This window comes from Phaethon aethereus (assembly GCF_964289735.1).
Source record: "Phaethon aethereus genome assembly, chromosome: 3".
Classification (NCBI taxonomy): domain Eukaryota; kingdom Metazoa; phylum Chordata; class Aves; order Phaethontiformes; family Phaethontidae; genus Phaethon; species Phaethon aethereus.
In genome coordinates, this window is record NC_138576.1 from 44,185,213 (window position 1) to 44,198,500 (window position 13,288).

A 13,288-nucleotide genomic window follows, 5' to 3' on the forward strand; every position below is an offset into this window, starting at 1 on the left:
GGGAAGAACAGGGAACAGGACAAAGGAGGAATTGAGAGACACATGGAGAAAGCATGAACTGGAACCAGCCATCAAGCAGAACATCCATAATCCAGCCACACGCACCATCATACAAACACACGCTAAAGCTTTTCTTACCTGCTACATGTTCCCAGTGGGGTTTTTAAGCTGTTTGGGTTTCTAATCATTTTGTCCAGAATACCGACTATCTGCTCAAACTTTGGCCTTTCACCACGTTCCTTCTGCCAACAATCCAGCATCAGCTGGTGCAGTCCTGCTGGGCAATCCATGGGTGCTGGCAAACGATAGCCTTCTTCGATTGCTTTTATAACCTAGTAGCCAACATAGTTAATCACTTTTCATCAAGGGGTGTTTAAGAAATATATATTGCTACCTAGTTCAAGAAATAAAAGAAGGAAAAAAACCAACAATAACGTAAAATTTGCTATCAGTGTTGCAAAAATATGAGTCTGCTGTTTTGACACTAGCCTTCAAGTTTTCAAATAATTTCCATGACTTTATTATCTTTGGGCTTATTAAGCATATTGCTCTATATGTGCAGAACACAGCTATATTACCTAGTCAAGTGAGCAGGGGGGAGCAACAATTAAATTCACCAAGGGAGCAACAGATAGATTGATAAATGGAGTTATTTCAGAAAGCATTATTACTTGCCCCAAGGCTTTTATGAAGGAGTGTGTGGTAGAAACAACTGACTTCTAAATGGATAGAGATCTGTGCATGCACATATAAAATACATAAAGCCTGAAGATACTATAAAAAGATCCAAGAAAAATGTTTAGCAGACAGAAATTGTTAGGGAAAAAAGTTGTATTCTATGTCTAGCCATGTCACATTAATGATAAAGTAGTAGAAATGTGCCACATGAGAGAAGTAGTCTTGGCTGAATGGTATTTTAATATACCATCTAAAGAGAAAGTTAGGTTTAATAAGAGATGCTGCTAGGTGGTGATATGATTGAAGGAGAACATAAATGTCTGAACCAAGAATTACACCTACCTGTTGACATCCTTAGCCAAGTCCATTTGAATTTAAGTAAAAAAACATGGGTAAAGTAAAATCACAGGAAACTGCTGTAAACCTTGAGGGCAGGATAAGAAAGCACATCAGGAAGCAAGGCAGATAAGAAAGGCTTGTGAAAAAGGGCTAAAACACCGTTCATGGGGGATTTCAAGTATATTGACATTGACTGACATAGCAGTTTTGAATAGAATTGCTAAGGAAGGGTGCTTGTTCCTGAAGGGTAAAGCGTAGGACTGTGTTCTCTCTGTTTGTACAGAAAGCAAGATCAGAAGCTTTCTGGACTTAGCCCTAGGAAGTAGATCTAGTATGATACATAAAGTTGGTGAATATCCAGGGTTTAGTGAAAATAATAACCTCAGATAGAAAACGTTCCATAGGTTGTGTAAGAAAATGTAAAAGCAGTGGACTGCAAAGTAGACAGAACTGCAAAGAATACAAAATGACCTTCAAAAAGCTGGCTGAAATCCATGATTGTATCAAAACCTTTTGCAGAGAAGAAGTTTTGTGAAAAGAGGAGGCATAGCCCAGTGGTGGGGCACTTACTGCAGGTTTGTGTCACAGAATGTCCTTCCAACCTCAGGGAAGTTGCCTCATTTCTCTGGGCCTCAGTTTTCTATCTGGACATTTAGAATGACAGTACTGTCCTACAACTCAAAAATGACTGAGACATATTCAACTCCTGCAGTAACATCCACACCTTGAAGAATGAGTGCAGTGACCTGTTAGAGACAGTGAAGTTATCTGTCAGACCAGGTGGGGACAGAGGATTTCTGCTGAACAGGGAAACTGGAAAAATACTACTATATATGAAAGAAAATATTAAAAGTGAAATGTGAGATCTTTTAGAGCAGTATTAAGAGGTAAAACAAAAGAACAGCTCCTTACGCTTAGAAGTATCAGTGGAATAAAAGTGAAAAAAAAGCTACAGTGTGTACAGGACAACTGGTGTGCTATGAAACGTAATGCAGAAATTTCTGACCTGTTAAAAGGTAAAAGGTGTTAAACACTTTATGCATGCTACGTATGATTTACTACAAATGACACAGTTGCTTAAGAGGTGAGAACGCAAAGACAACCAATGAGTGAAAAAGTAGGTAACACCAACAGCAACACAACCACCAAAATATCTGATATGCTTAGAACTGGCACACCATCTAGATAAGACTATATCCAAGAGTGTAAGGGATAATGAAAAGATGAATGAAAGGAACATGAACAGGACTTTTCCACATTTACTATGATCTGCAGAGACACCTGAAGAGCGGTGGGAATCAAGATGATGATATTATTTTAAAAAGGTTTTGGGGATACTGCAGAATCAGCTGCTTTGATGTGTATTCTGAGCAAGAAGGATGAAATTGAGAAACATAAAAGAATGAGTTAGCTAGAAATGGATGGAATCCAAAAACATTAAAAAAACATTCTAAGATATTGATAAGTAAAATTTCTTAAAAAAAAACCCCAAACTTTATACTAAACTCCGACACTTTGAAGGATACTACAAGCGTCTACTCTGCTAAGAAAGGTGGGGGTGGGGTTCCAAAAATCAGTAGTGGGAGATGATGAAATAGATGCAGGAAATTATTATTTCTTTTTTAAATAAGCAAAGCTACAAAGAGAACACAGCTGGAATTCTGACTAATAGAATTGATTTATATTATTTACACTTCCAGCAATTTGTTTTTCAAATTCTGCTTTTGCTGCAAGAAGAGAGAAAGGCAATACTGTTAAGAGTCAAGTATGTTTTTATCATAATCAGGCTATCTGAGGATGTGAAGTGGGCCAGGTCTGATCACTGTATATACTGGTTGCCAACAAGGAAGTATTAAATACAGGTAACTGGATAATGTAATGTTATTACTCTGCTTCTGGGTATATAATAATAATATAAATTATTAATCATAACAATGATAATAAATCCAGGAGTACAGCAAAGAAAAAAAATGTAAGCCTAAACTCTTGTCCTTTTCTGAAGAAGTAATCTGCACTAGGGTGAGTAACCAAATGAGAGCAAGAGCTAGCAAACACCAGAAGCCTAATAAGGGAATATGGTAAAGTGCAGCAGTTTGAGGGCTGCTGTTACCAGCAAGGATTAAGATGAGGGGAGCCCACTGCTCAGAGAAGTTGGGGGGGACTCTCTATCATCTGTGTTCAGCCCACTGTGCCTCTGCAGGCGGCTTGCAGGAGTGTTCTTCTGCAGGGGACCCTAGCTCCAGGTCACTGCTAAAAGGAAGATGTTGCTTAAAAAGAAATCGCACCACAAATCTGGATCCTCCATCAATCTAAAACAATGACTTAAAGGAAGAGGGGCAGAATTAAAGAAATGCCATCTAAAGATGCATATGTCAAGGAAACATATTTTTTAGGAGATTTCGTCTTGTCTATGACTACACCCACATCCACTTTTAGGCAAAATGATACACTTCAGATATATAAACTGCCTAAGTGTATATGCAAAATTAGAAGAGACACATTTAGCATTTTTGATTCCAGTTAAATACTCCAATTGGTCACTGTGAATGAGACTAACTAATCATAAGATGATTCTAAATTCTTGCATCATAGATTTATCTATGGGATTGGTAGGATATGTATATGTTTTGGGAGGTATGTTTCAGGACAGTTTTGAAGATCACAGCATACAAGAATATTTGAAATTATTTTACCAAGAAAATGATGCATCTTTTAACTATGTGCTATTGAAGATTATTATATAAGATGCTAAAAAGAGATGAAACTGCAAGAAGTGGTAATTAGCCATTTTATGAAAAAGAGTCATTAACAAGCTTTATTTGCAGTTATTAATAGAGGGAATACTTTATAAAATCCAACAAGAAGCATGAAGGTACCAAAATTTCCTCCCTATTTAAAAGTTTTTCCTTATTGTTCTCAGAAAGAGGTAACGTTTGCCTTTGAGGCATCTTATACTCCTGTCAGACTTCTTTTGTGTTTGAATCTAGTACAGAAGGAAGGTGTCAAAAGAAATGAAACTCTACTGGGTGTCTAGGGAATGTAAATATTTCTCTTTCTCTGCCCCAAGGACTTGTTTGCCCATATTTTGACAGTCCATGAAATCTTTGACACTGAGACCTGTCAAATATTAACAACTTTGAACTGTGCCAAACTGACTCATCATTTACACTTTTATCTTTTTTTTAAACTTTGATGTCGATCATTCAATCAAAAAATAAAATAATAATAAAAAAAATTCAAGTCCCCAACCTGAAGAACTTCCTGACATCTTTCTCACCTGCATGGCTTTTTCCTGTGTACTTTCTATATTAATAGATACTCTTGTCAGAAATCAAGATTAACACCCATCTGTTCTCTTACTGCTGACCTGTTGCTCTGGGTCTTATTTTATGCAAACAAGGGTATTGTTAAATCAGCATAATTAACTTGAAAAAAACAAAGTAGGTCAGTAACTGCCACTCAGATATTTAACAAGTTTTTTCAACTGATTAATCATTGCTCTGAGGTCAGAAATCTCAGAATTATTTTTTATTGGAAAGAATTAATTCTTTCTATGCTTAAGTATAATAAAATAAAGAGCACATACTACTTTTGATGTTCCAATTTTACTTGATACTTGGGACAGAAACCTACAACATCCACATGACAGAAGAATGATTTAAAGATTTAGGTAAAAAGTGAAAGCTCTGTAACTTTTCGCAGTTTGAGAGAACCCTACAGTATTTTGATAAATCTTATTTCTAAACAAATATTTTATGCATGTATAGTGAAACACATATATAAGTGTTTACAATATGTAATTTATTTTTTTTTCTGACACACGCATACAAACAGACGAAGTATAACCTACATCTTGATTTGACATGTCCCAATAAGGCCGTTCTCCATAAGACATTACTTCCCACATAACTATTCCATAACTCCACACATCACTGGCTGATGTAAATTTGCGGTACTGGATGGCCTCTGGAGCTGTCCATCTCACTGGAATTTTTCCACCCTATGAAAAAAAGAGAAGAGTGCTTTCTTTTTTCTCTACAAAACTTCCACATCAGCTTCTATGGAGTGCATTTACAATTATTTCTATAAACATCAAAAGCAGCACTTATATCATCCAGTATAGTTGATCAATTGCAGAATTTTAAAAGAAGTCTAAGGAAGTTTAGGCTCTTAAAACACTTGGACCATAGAAACTTAGCCACCTGTCTAAGTTAAGTTGAATGCATTTGGAAGTACTTATCTCTCTATTGATTTTAAGGGGCTGTTTAGATGTTTGATTTACACTAGGCATTTAACTCTTGGCTGGCTGAATCTAGGTGAGGGGAGTCTCATCCTGTGCATATAAATCCTGTTGAATTGTCATATGGCTCCTCTGAAATTTCAGTCTGACATTTTTAAACCAGAATCCCACTAAAAGCCCAGCAGCAGGAGTGACAGCCATGAACACCAGTGCGGTTTCCCAGATCCCTGTGCCTGTTGGAGCAGATTCCAGGGGCCCCTCCTTCCTTCAGAATGAAAAAAATAGGTACAGAGAGGCCCAACGGGTGGGAAAGTGGAGCTGGATCAACAAAAGAATAAAGAACATACTGTGGCAGTTGAATGCTTATTTAAGAAAAGCGTCCCACCCAAAAGCAAGGGAAAATACAGGAGTTGAGCTTTGTCACAGTCTAGCCTCAAGCTAGTCAACTTTTTGGTGAGATAAAATCTAGTCTGAAAAATAGTAATAGCCTACAAATATTTTAATTGACTCATAGTAAACGAGATGATTAAATTTTTTATGGGTAAAACTTCCGTATTTGTTCAAACAGAAAATCATGAGGAAGGGAATAATGAAGATACTGTGCAAAATTTTTCAAACTTTACCAAATGCAAATGTATGTTCTTACAAAAATATCAACCCCTAATTAGAGACAGATTTCTGCAGACACTCTTTTCCTTTTGACTGGTTAACATTTCTCAAGCAATTAATGTATTTCTCTTATCTACACTCTCAAGAAGATATGCTTCTTCTTAACAACCACATCTCAAAACTACTAAAACCCATCAATTTCTCTTACAGTAGTAGTGTAGACAGCCTCTGGATCATCTTCTATAACTCTGGAAAGGCCGAAGTCTGACACTTTACAAACAAGGTTGCTGTTGACAAGAATATTGCGTGCTGCAAGATCCCTGTGTACATATCCCATATCGGCCAAATATCTCATTCCAGCAGCAATTCCTCTCAACATTCCCACTAGTTGAATGACTGTAAATTGCCCATCATGTTTCTGGAGGGAAGAAAGGAGCAGCAATTCTTGTTAGTATAGCTGAGAAGAGAAACAAGAATTAGTTTTACAACTTTAGCTTTCTAGTTATTTACTACTTCTGTGGCAATTCATCCTGGGGCAAAGAAATTCACTTCAAACACAAGTTTTATTTTCTTCAGAGATAAAGCAGTACCTCCAGTTAAGAAATATATGAGTACTTAATGTACTAGAAGTAACAAAACTTGCTAATCACTATCAATTTCTGGCTAAGTCATGGCAAGTCTCCTCTAAGAGAGACTACTTGATGCACAGCTCTTTATTGTTTGCCTCTATGCTTTTCATCTCTCAACATAATTTTTTGTATCAAGAAAACAAGAATTATCTCCTTTTGGAACTCTAGCTACTGATAATTTTATTCATAGCTTGGAGTTTATCAAACATACATAGTCTTTCTGTTCTCTATAGAGTGTTTATACATCTCACACTGCCTTGTACACCTGGAAAGGTGTCAGAACTGGCCAGCTCAGAACACACATTCAAAAAATGCTAAATTATTGTGAACTTGCATTTCTTTTGTCTTTGTTCTTCTCTTAAACATGATCATAGTTCATTTAGGTATTCTTATATGCTGATTTCTACCATGCTGACACAATAAAATTCTGCTCCCAAAAGGTAGAAGATTTGGCTTCAGGTATCAGTAGTTTTAACTTCAGCTGATAGAAGTAATAAAACCCACCATGTCTATGCCACATTAAATCACTTAATTTCCTAGAATGTTCCCATGTGATCTTGTCTGTTCCTGTCTGTTCTGATCTGGTTTTGCTGAAATAACATAGGGAACTGCTAGTATTTGTCAAGCTCTATTTCAGTCTGTAAACCATTTAATTTTACGAAATATCATGCATGCATACATACATATGCACATATATAAACCCATATTTTTAAAATGAAAAAATATAACATAGTATAGTATAATATAATATAATAGGCACTTAAAACATGTTTATATATGTTTTTAGTTTGGTACTTACCCTAAGAAATGCATCTAAGGCCCCATTCTCCATGTATTCTATTACAATCATGACTGGTTTCCCTGAAAGAAAAGAAGACAGATTTTATTTGAGAAAGTGTAACACAAATGGAGTGCCTTTTTTTGATAAAACACATGTTATTCCTTTGAAGGACTGAATCATTGAAACAACGAACATTTCTGAGGCCTCCAGCACTGTTACTGATCTCTAATAAGTTCTTAAATGTCTGCATGGAACGTGGTCATGATTCACATGAAACACAGAATTAAACCATACAAATCAAAATGTCAGTGTGTTCTCCTAACTCCTGCTGGGTGAACAGGACTCTGGAATAATGACACTTCAGATAATATGAAAGGACATAAGAAACCTTATCTCTCTGCATGGTCTTTGAGGCTAAATGAGACTGGAAAAAGAATATATTTCAAAGTACTTCATCTTTTAATCATGCGTGCATCTTAATTTTTTTCCTCAGGTTGCAGCATAAAGTAAGTATTGTTTTACTTAGTTACGCATCAGGAGAAAATCCATTAGGAGTGTGCAGCCTGTTTATAATTTGAATCTTTGACCATGAATAAGCTAAAGTAATTTCTGCCATTATGTTGTTATTTGACTGACAGATTGAGCCGCTGCTTACCTCTGGTAACAACCCCTTCTAAGTGAACAACGTTGGGGTGGTCAAACTGTCCCATGATGCTTGCTTCACACAGGAAATCTCTCCTTTGCTTTTCAGTGTAGCCAACTTTCAGTGTTTTTATGGCTACTGCAACATCTCTCTTGCCAGGAAGCTTTAGACGTCCACTGCACACTTCACCAAACTCTCCTACAGTGAAGTAGAACAATGCTGAATTACTCCAACTATAGTATCAATATTCTTTTTAGACCTTGATTCAACTAGCTGCCTAAGTGTGTATTTAAATTTAACATGTGAATGTTCATATGTGAAACGGATTACTTCGGAACACAAAGACAGGCACGTGCTTTAAATGAATCGGTGACTAAGTACCTTACAAAGTGAACACTTCATGTTAAGCCAATCTACAGGACTTTTATTTGAACATTTTTTAAAAAATGTTATAAATTTGTTCAATTTTTTTAAAGATAGGAACTAAAAATTAAGGGGCTTTCATAAGCAAATACTATTACAGAAATAGTAATATTTCTAAGTGAAAATGTCTTTCTGTTCTACATGGTCTCCTTGCTATCTTTAGATTCAATGGGTTTTTTTCTTTCAAAAGATAGCTCTTTCAGGGGTGTTTTTAATTTAACATTGTTATGGTGTCAAATGAAGCACTACATTATTACCTTCAAGCAGGATAATTTACTTTGCAGATTATGAAATGAAAGGTGTGACTTATAATAATTTTGTTACATTAAGCAGACACAAGCAAATGCTCAAAGTTTGTAAAAGGCTTCTAAACTAACAGACAATTGGAACTTGAAGCAGCATGTGAAAAAACATCCCAACAGCCAGAAAGAATACAAAAAAAAAGCCTCAACAACCATAATTTGGGAGGGAAGTAATTGGACTCTATCGTATGGGAAAGAGCGTGGAAGCATGTGAGATGTGGAGCTGAATGGCAATATATCTTCCTCACTATTATTGAGATTGTAGAAGATTTAAGGATTGTCCCTCACCTCACAGCAGTGTCAGCAGAGAGAGAAAGAGGGAGCCCCTATTCTGTAGCCAAGAAGAAAAATCCCTGGGGATATTCAGGAGAAAAGGGCAGTAACATATCTACACTGAACAAAGGGGAACATCTCTTTAAAAAAAAGAAAAAGATTAATTGCAAAAATATTTAATTATCTGGTACATTGCAAATTTATCTGGAGTATGTGAGATATAGATCCAAATCCCTCATCCAAATCAAATCAAGCCTGAAATTTATCTCCTGCATACCTGTGGAGTGCCTTAACATTAAGTTATTGAGCATACACAAGTATGCAGACACACCTACATCCAAGACATGTTTTAAGTTGAGTGCTGAAAAAAAATATTGACTTAGGAAAGACTAACACAGAGAGTTTGATTAGAGAATCCTTTTGGGACATAGGCTGAGGTCCTGAGAAACCTGGTGGGATCAGGACTTAAATGCACGTACGCACCGGCAATGCGTCTAGCTGGCAGTGGAGAGAGTGCTATGCCCGGAAATGAGGCTAAATGCCTGAAGAGGTAGACATTGAAGTGTACTAATGGATGAGTTCTGAGAAATCTTGTTTGGGACACCATCACTATTCCAACACTACTGTTCTCCTGTCACCCTCAACAGCAGAGCCTAGAGAAGAAAAAGGCAGTGCTTGGGCCTCAGCTTCACCATTCGTCAGCCAGAAGGGTAGAACTTTGGCCAGACTTAACATTTCCTACCGACTTGTTCAGGCAAATCTCCACTCAGCATGGCTGGTTTTACAAATCTCATAGGATGACTGCATACAGAATTGAATTCTTCTCTCTCCCTTCTACACTAGCTGAATTAACGTTAGTTCCAATCAACTCCATATACCTCTGCTAACACCGTGCTGTACCTGAGCTAATTGGCCATACTGAGTACAACTGTTAATGCCTGCACAGGTGAGGCATTAGCTTCAACCATCCTTGGGCACTGGAGTTGTAGTCTGAATGTCCATCTCATAGTTGTGAATACCATGAGGCATAGCTGTTTGTTACATACATAGAAACTAGCTGCTCACGCCCTTAGCCTGGTGCCTTAACCTTCCTCTGCACTTCATTAGCAATATGGATGACTATTAATGAATTCACTACTCATCTCACTCACAGCTCCTAGCCACAAGAACTTAGTAAAGGATAACAATTTTCTCTAGCAGTACCTTCCAAAATTGGTTTTTTTTTCCATGCTGAAAACAAAACATGAGTATAAGCGTGTGTGTGTATGTGATACTTCAGAGCCAGGTAATTAGGATACTTGGCACAGGAGACACTAAGGCTTAACTCCTTTCCAGCTCTCTGTGATATGATTTTGATTGATTTCCAAAAGCAGATCGCTCATAGTCAGGCAAACCAGAAACTTGAACTTGTATGTTATGCATTTCAGCCCAGGATGCTAGCCAATGAACTACTTTTATTCCCAACAAAATAGTATTTTCAGCGGAAATGATGCCCAAAAGTGATCCAGAAAATATGACAAGAGTGGGAATACTGCACAGCTGCACAGCCACTAGGCTCAGCATGTCAACAAGGAAGATGCTAAAACAAAGGATGTGTGGTATGAACAAGGACTCAACATAGTGGACGCCATATTCTGTATCTGACAGGTGGCCGCAGCGGGATGGTAGTGAAAATCCTGGCAAGGAAAGCACATATCCCTCACGCAAATTGAGCACAAGAATACTTGCACCCTGTTTGTCTGAGAGAGACATGGCAATGCTCAATAGCTGATGTGGCCAGCATTGCTGATGCATATTGAGACTGCTAAGTGGCTTTTCCGGTGCTGTCACTAGCAGAAATTCTATGTTCTTCTTTGATGTATGAGTTTCAGCTGCTTCTTTGGGTCTTTAACATTCTGTTGTTCCTGGACTGCATTTCATTTCACTCGTGTTTCCTATCTACATCAACAGGTTAAAGCCATAGCTAGACCCCGTACACAATATGCTTTCACCATAGCACTTCTAATTAATTTTCTTCAGAATGACTACTGACACATGTTAGTTTTTTGCTATCAGTTATACTCATTAAAATCAAGAATAAATTCATCTACAGTCAACAAAATTAACACTCTGGAATTACTCTGTCATAACAGTACATTAAAATACATTTTAAACAGTATGATATTTGCAACTGAAGCGTTTTCAGCATTTTGCTCAGAAGGCTCCGGCAAGTCCAACTGAATATAACTTTGCACTCGGAACTGTTGCTATGCTGATAGTTTTTTAACACAAAGCAGAAGTGAAAGCTCAGTAATTTTTCTATGCTAATCTTGAATTTAAATCTTGTGTGTTGTGTATTTATTAGAAGAGGTGCTGCCATTCTAGCATCACAAAAATTACTAGTTAGCAAGGGCTGGATTCTTATGCTCTTATTCATCTGAAGCAATACTTTGCTCAGCAGTGTTGTTAATGTCAACGGTACTACTCCTTGATTAAGACATGATTCAACATGAGTGAGGTTACTTTAAGGAGATATTGTGAATTTTAAGTGTAAAGATTTTTTTACAGGTAAACCAGCTTATTTTAGAGCTATTCCTTCTTCTCTTTTTAAATAATATCACAGTATGGAATTTACAGTGCATGTCAAACTACAGGGTGATTTTAAAAATATTCTACTTATACTTTTATAGAATAACAGGAAAGCAAACGAACATTTCCTTCAGGAATCCAAAGTATTTGATATTTTTCTTACCCATGGAAACTTAATTTCACTACATGGAGTAGTGCAATAAAAATGTCACATATCTTATTAATGCAAACAAATGAAACTGCCTTTTTAGAGCATGAACACCATGGTTTAAGTAGGTGGTAGACAGTTCAAGAGGAAGAAAAGCAATGTAATGCTGATGCAATTACAATCAGTCATGAGAATTTAAACAATAACCTTTTGTATTCATAAAATATCAAAAAGAAAAATGGTAGAACAAAAAACAGCCTTAGGAAAGATTTTGTTATACAAAAATAAGACCTTCCTAGTCTCTATTTAAGATTTTGTCCTGCAGCCAGTTTTCCTTACATGAACAAAAATTCAGAGGTCAAAAAGCCCTCTTGCAAAAGGAAAGGGAGCAGAATTTGCAGTCATACCTAACGCCTTTCCTCTGACAGTAAATAAGAGGCAGCAAAACTGTCCTTCTTCCCCCAATTACATTTTTAACAGCAGATACAGAATTAGAAACCTACAAGCTTTCAGTATCAAGCAAGACTCTTCATTTACTTATTTATCTGTTTTTTGTTGGGTTTTTTTTGCCCTGTTTGGTTTTACATTTTAGAAGCCAGTGCAGCTTCATTGCTCTTAACCACTCTAGAAAATGCAAAAAGTTCTTCTATACTTGAGGTATAATTATTTGCCTGTCATTATGATGTATGAGTTTCGATCCCAGCTAAATGAAACAGTTGAATCAGGAAGCCACGGCAGCCTTACCTGCACCAATCACACGCTCAATTTTAATACAAGAGGCATCTAGCTCCTTGGCGAATTGATGGACAGCTCTATTTGGGTCCTCGTAGGTTTCAGGGTCAATGTAGGTTTTGGTGCCTGGAAATTTAACTGTAATGATGTAAGAAAGCATGACTGTGATGAAGCAAAGGCACTTATTGTGCAGTCAGCCCAGGAATTTCATTATGCAGGGTGCTCCTCGGAAGAGTGAACCTGCTTCCACACTGCTTGAGTCAGAGCCACTTTGAGAGGCAACCTTAGTTTTAGGCATCATCTGCACGCATGCTGAGACAAGTACACAATCCCATCTTTAAAAATTACTAACTTTAGCATCTGCATCTCCACCTTGAAGTAAAATAAATAATAAATATTAAACAGTGCTCAATGGAATAAAATGCAAGTGTTGAGTGGGAGTAAAAATAAAGCAAGGGAAGGTGTATGAGACCAGCAAAGGAGGTGAAACTTTCTTTTCTGTATAAGGACAGCTTATCCTCTTTTTCCAGGTTGCATAAACAGCATTTCTTTATGTTATCTAGTCGGATTTGAAAGGCTCCTCCACCTACCTTAATTTGCTTAACCTACTGAATATAATATTAATTAAAGTGTGGCAATAGCCAAGCTAAACTAGTCACAGCACTTAGAATTTATGTCCTTAGGTATGTTACTTGCACTAGAACATGAACATGAGAAACACTAGTAGTCAATTTGTAAAGGCATAGGAAGGGAAAGTGGGCTCTGTGGCACAATTATTCCCTCTCCCAAGCACCTAAGTGAATAATATGCACCAATTTGGTTTTTGCTCTCTCTTTATCCAGTATAGCACTTAGTGCAACTCAGGCAGCATAGCGCTATGGCCAGCATGTAGTTTATTCCCTTAGTTTGCTGCTGATTCAGGA

The 13,288-nt window shown here is 37.0% G+C and overlaps 1 protein-coding gene across 4 annotated transcripts in view; it reads right to left on the bottom strand.

Annotated features, from left to right (window-relative positions):
* Positions 1 to 13,288, bottom strand: part of EPHA7 (EPH receptor A7) — a gene marked incomplete at both ends in the record, with an annotated part of 167,432 nt that overhangs the window by 15,169 nt on the left and 138,975 nt on the right. For 3 of the 4 annotated variants that reach the window (XM_081997108.1, XM_081997105.1, XM_081997106.1), the window contains 6 exons: positions 139 to 332; positions 4,868 to 5,017; positions 6,075 to 6,284; positions 7,295 to 7,356; positions 7,932 to 8,117; positions 12,378 to 12,503. In XM_081997108.1, coding sequence (XP_081853234.1) covers positions 139 to 332; positions 4,868 to 5,017; positions 6,075 to 6,284; positions 7,295 to 7,356; positions 7,932 to 8,117; positions 12,378 to 12,503 — 928 coding nt within the window. The remainder of the gene's footprint in view (positions 1 to 138; positions 333 to 4,867; positions 5,018 to 6,074; positions 6,285 to 7,294; positions 7,357 to 7,931; positions 8,118 to 12,377; positions 12,504 to 13,288) is intronic. The other variant, XM_081997107.1, reaches the window with a different exon arrangement.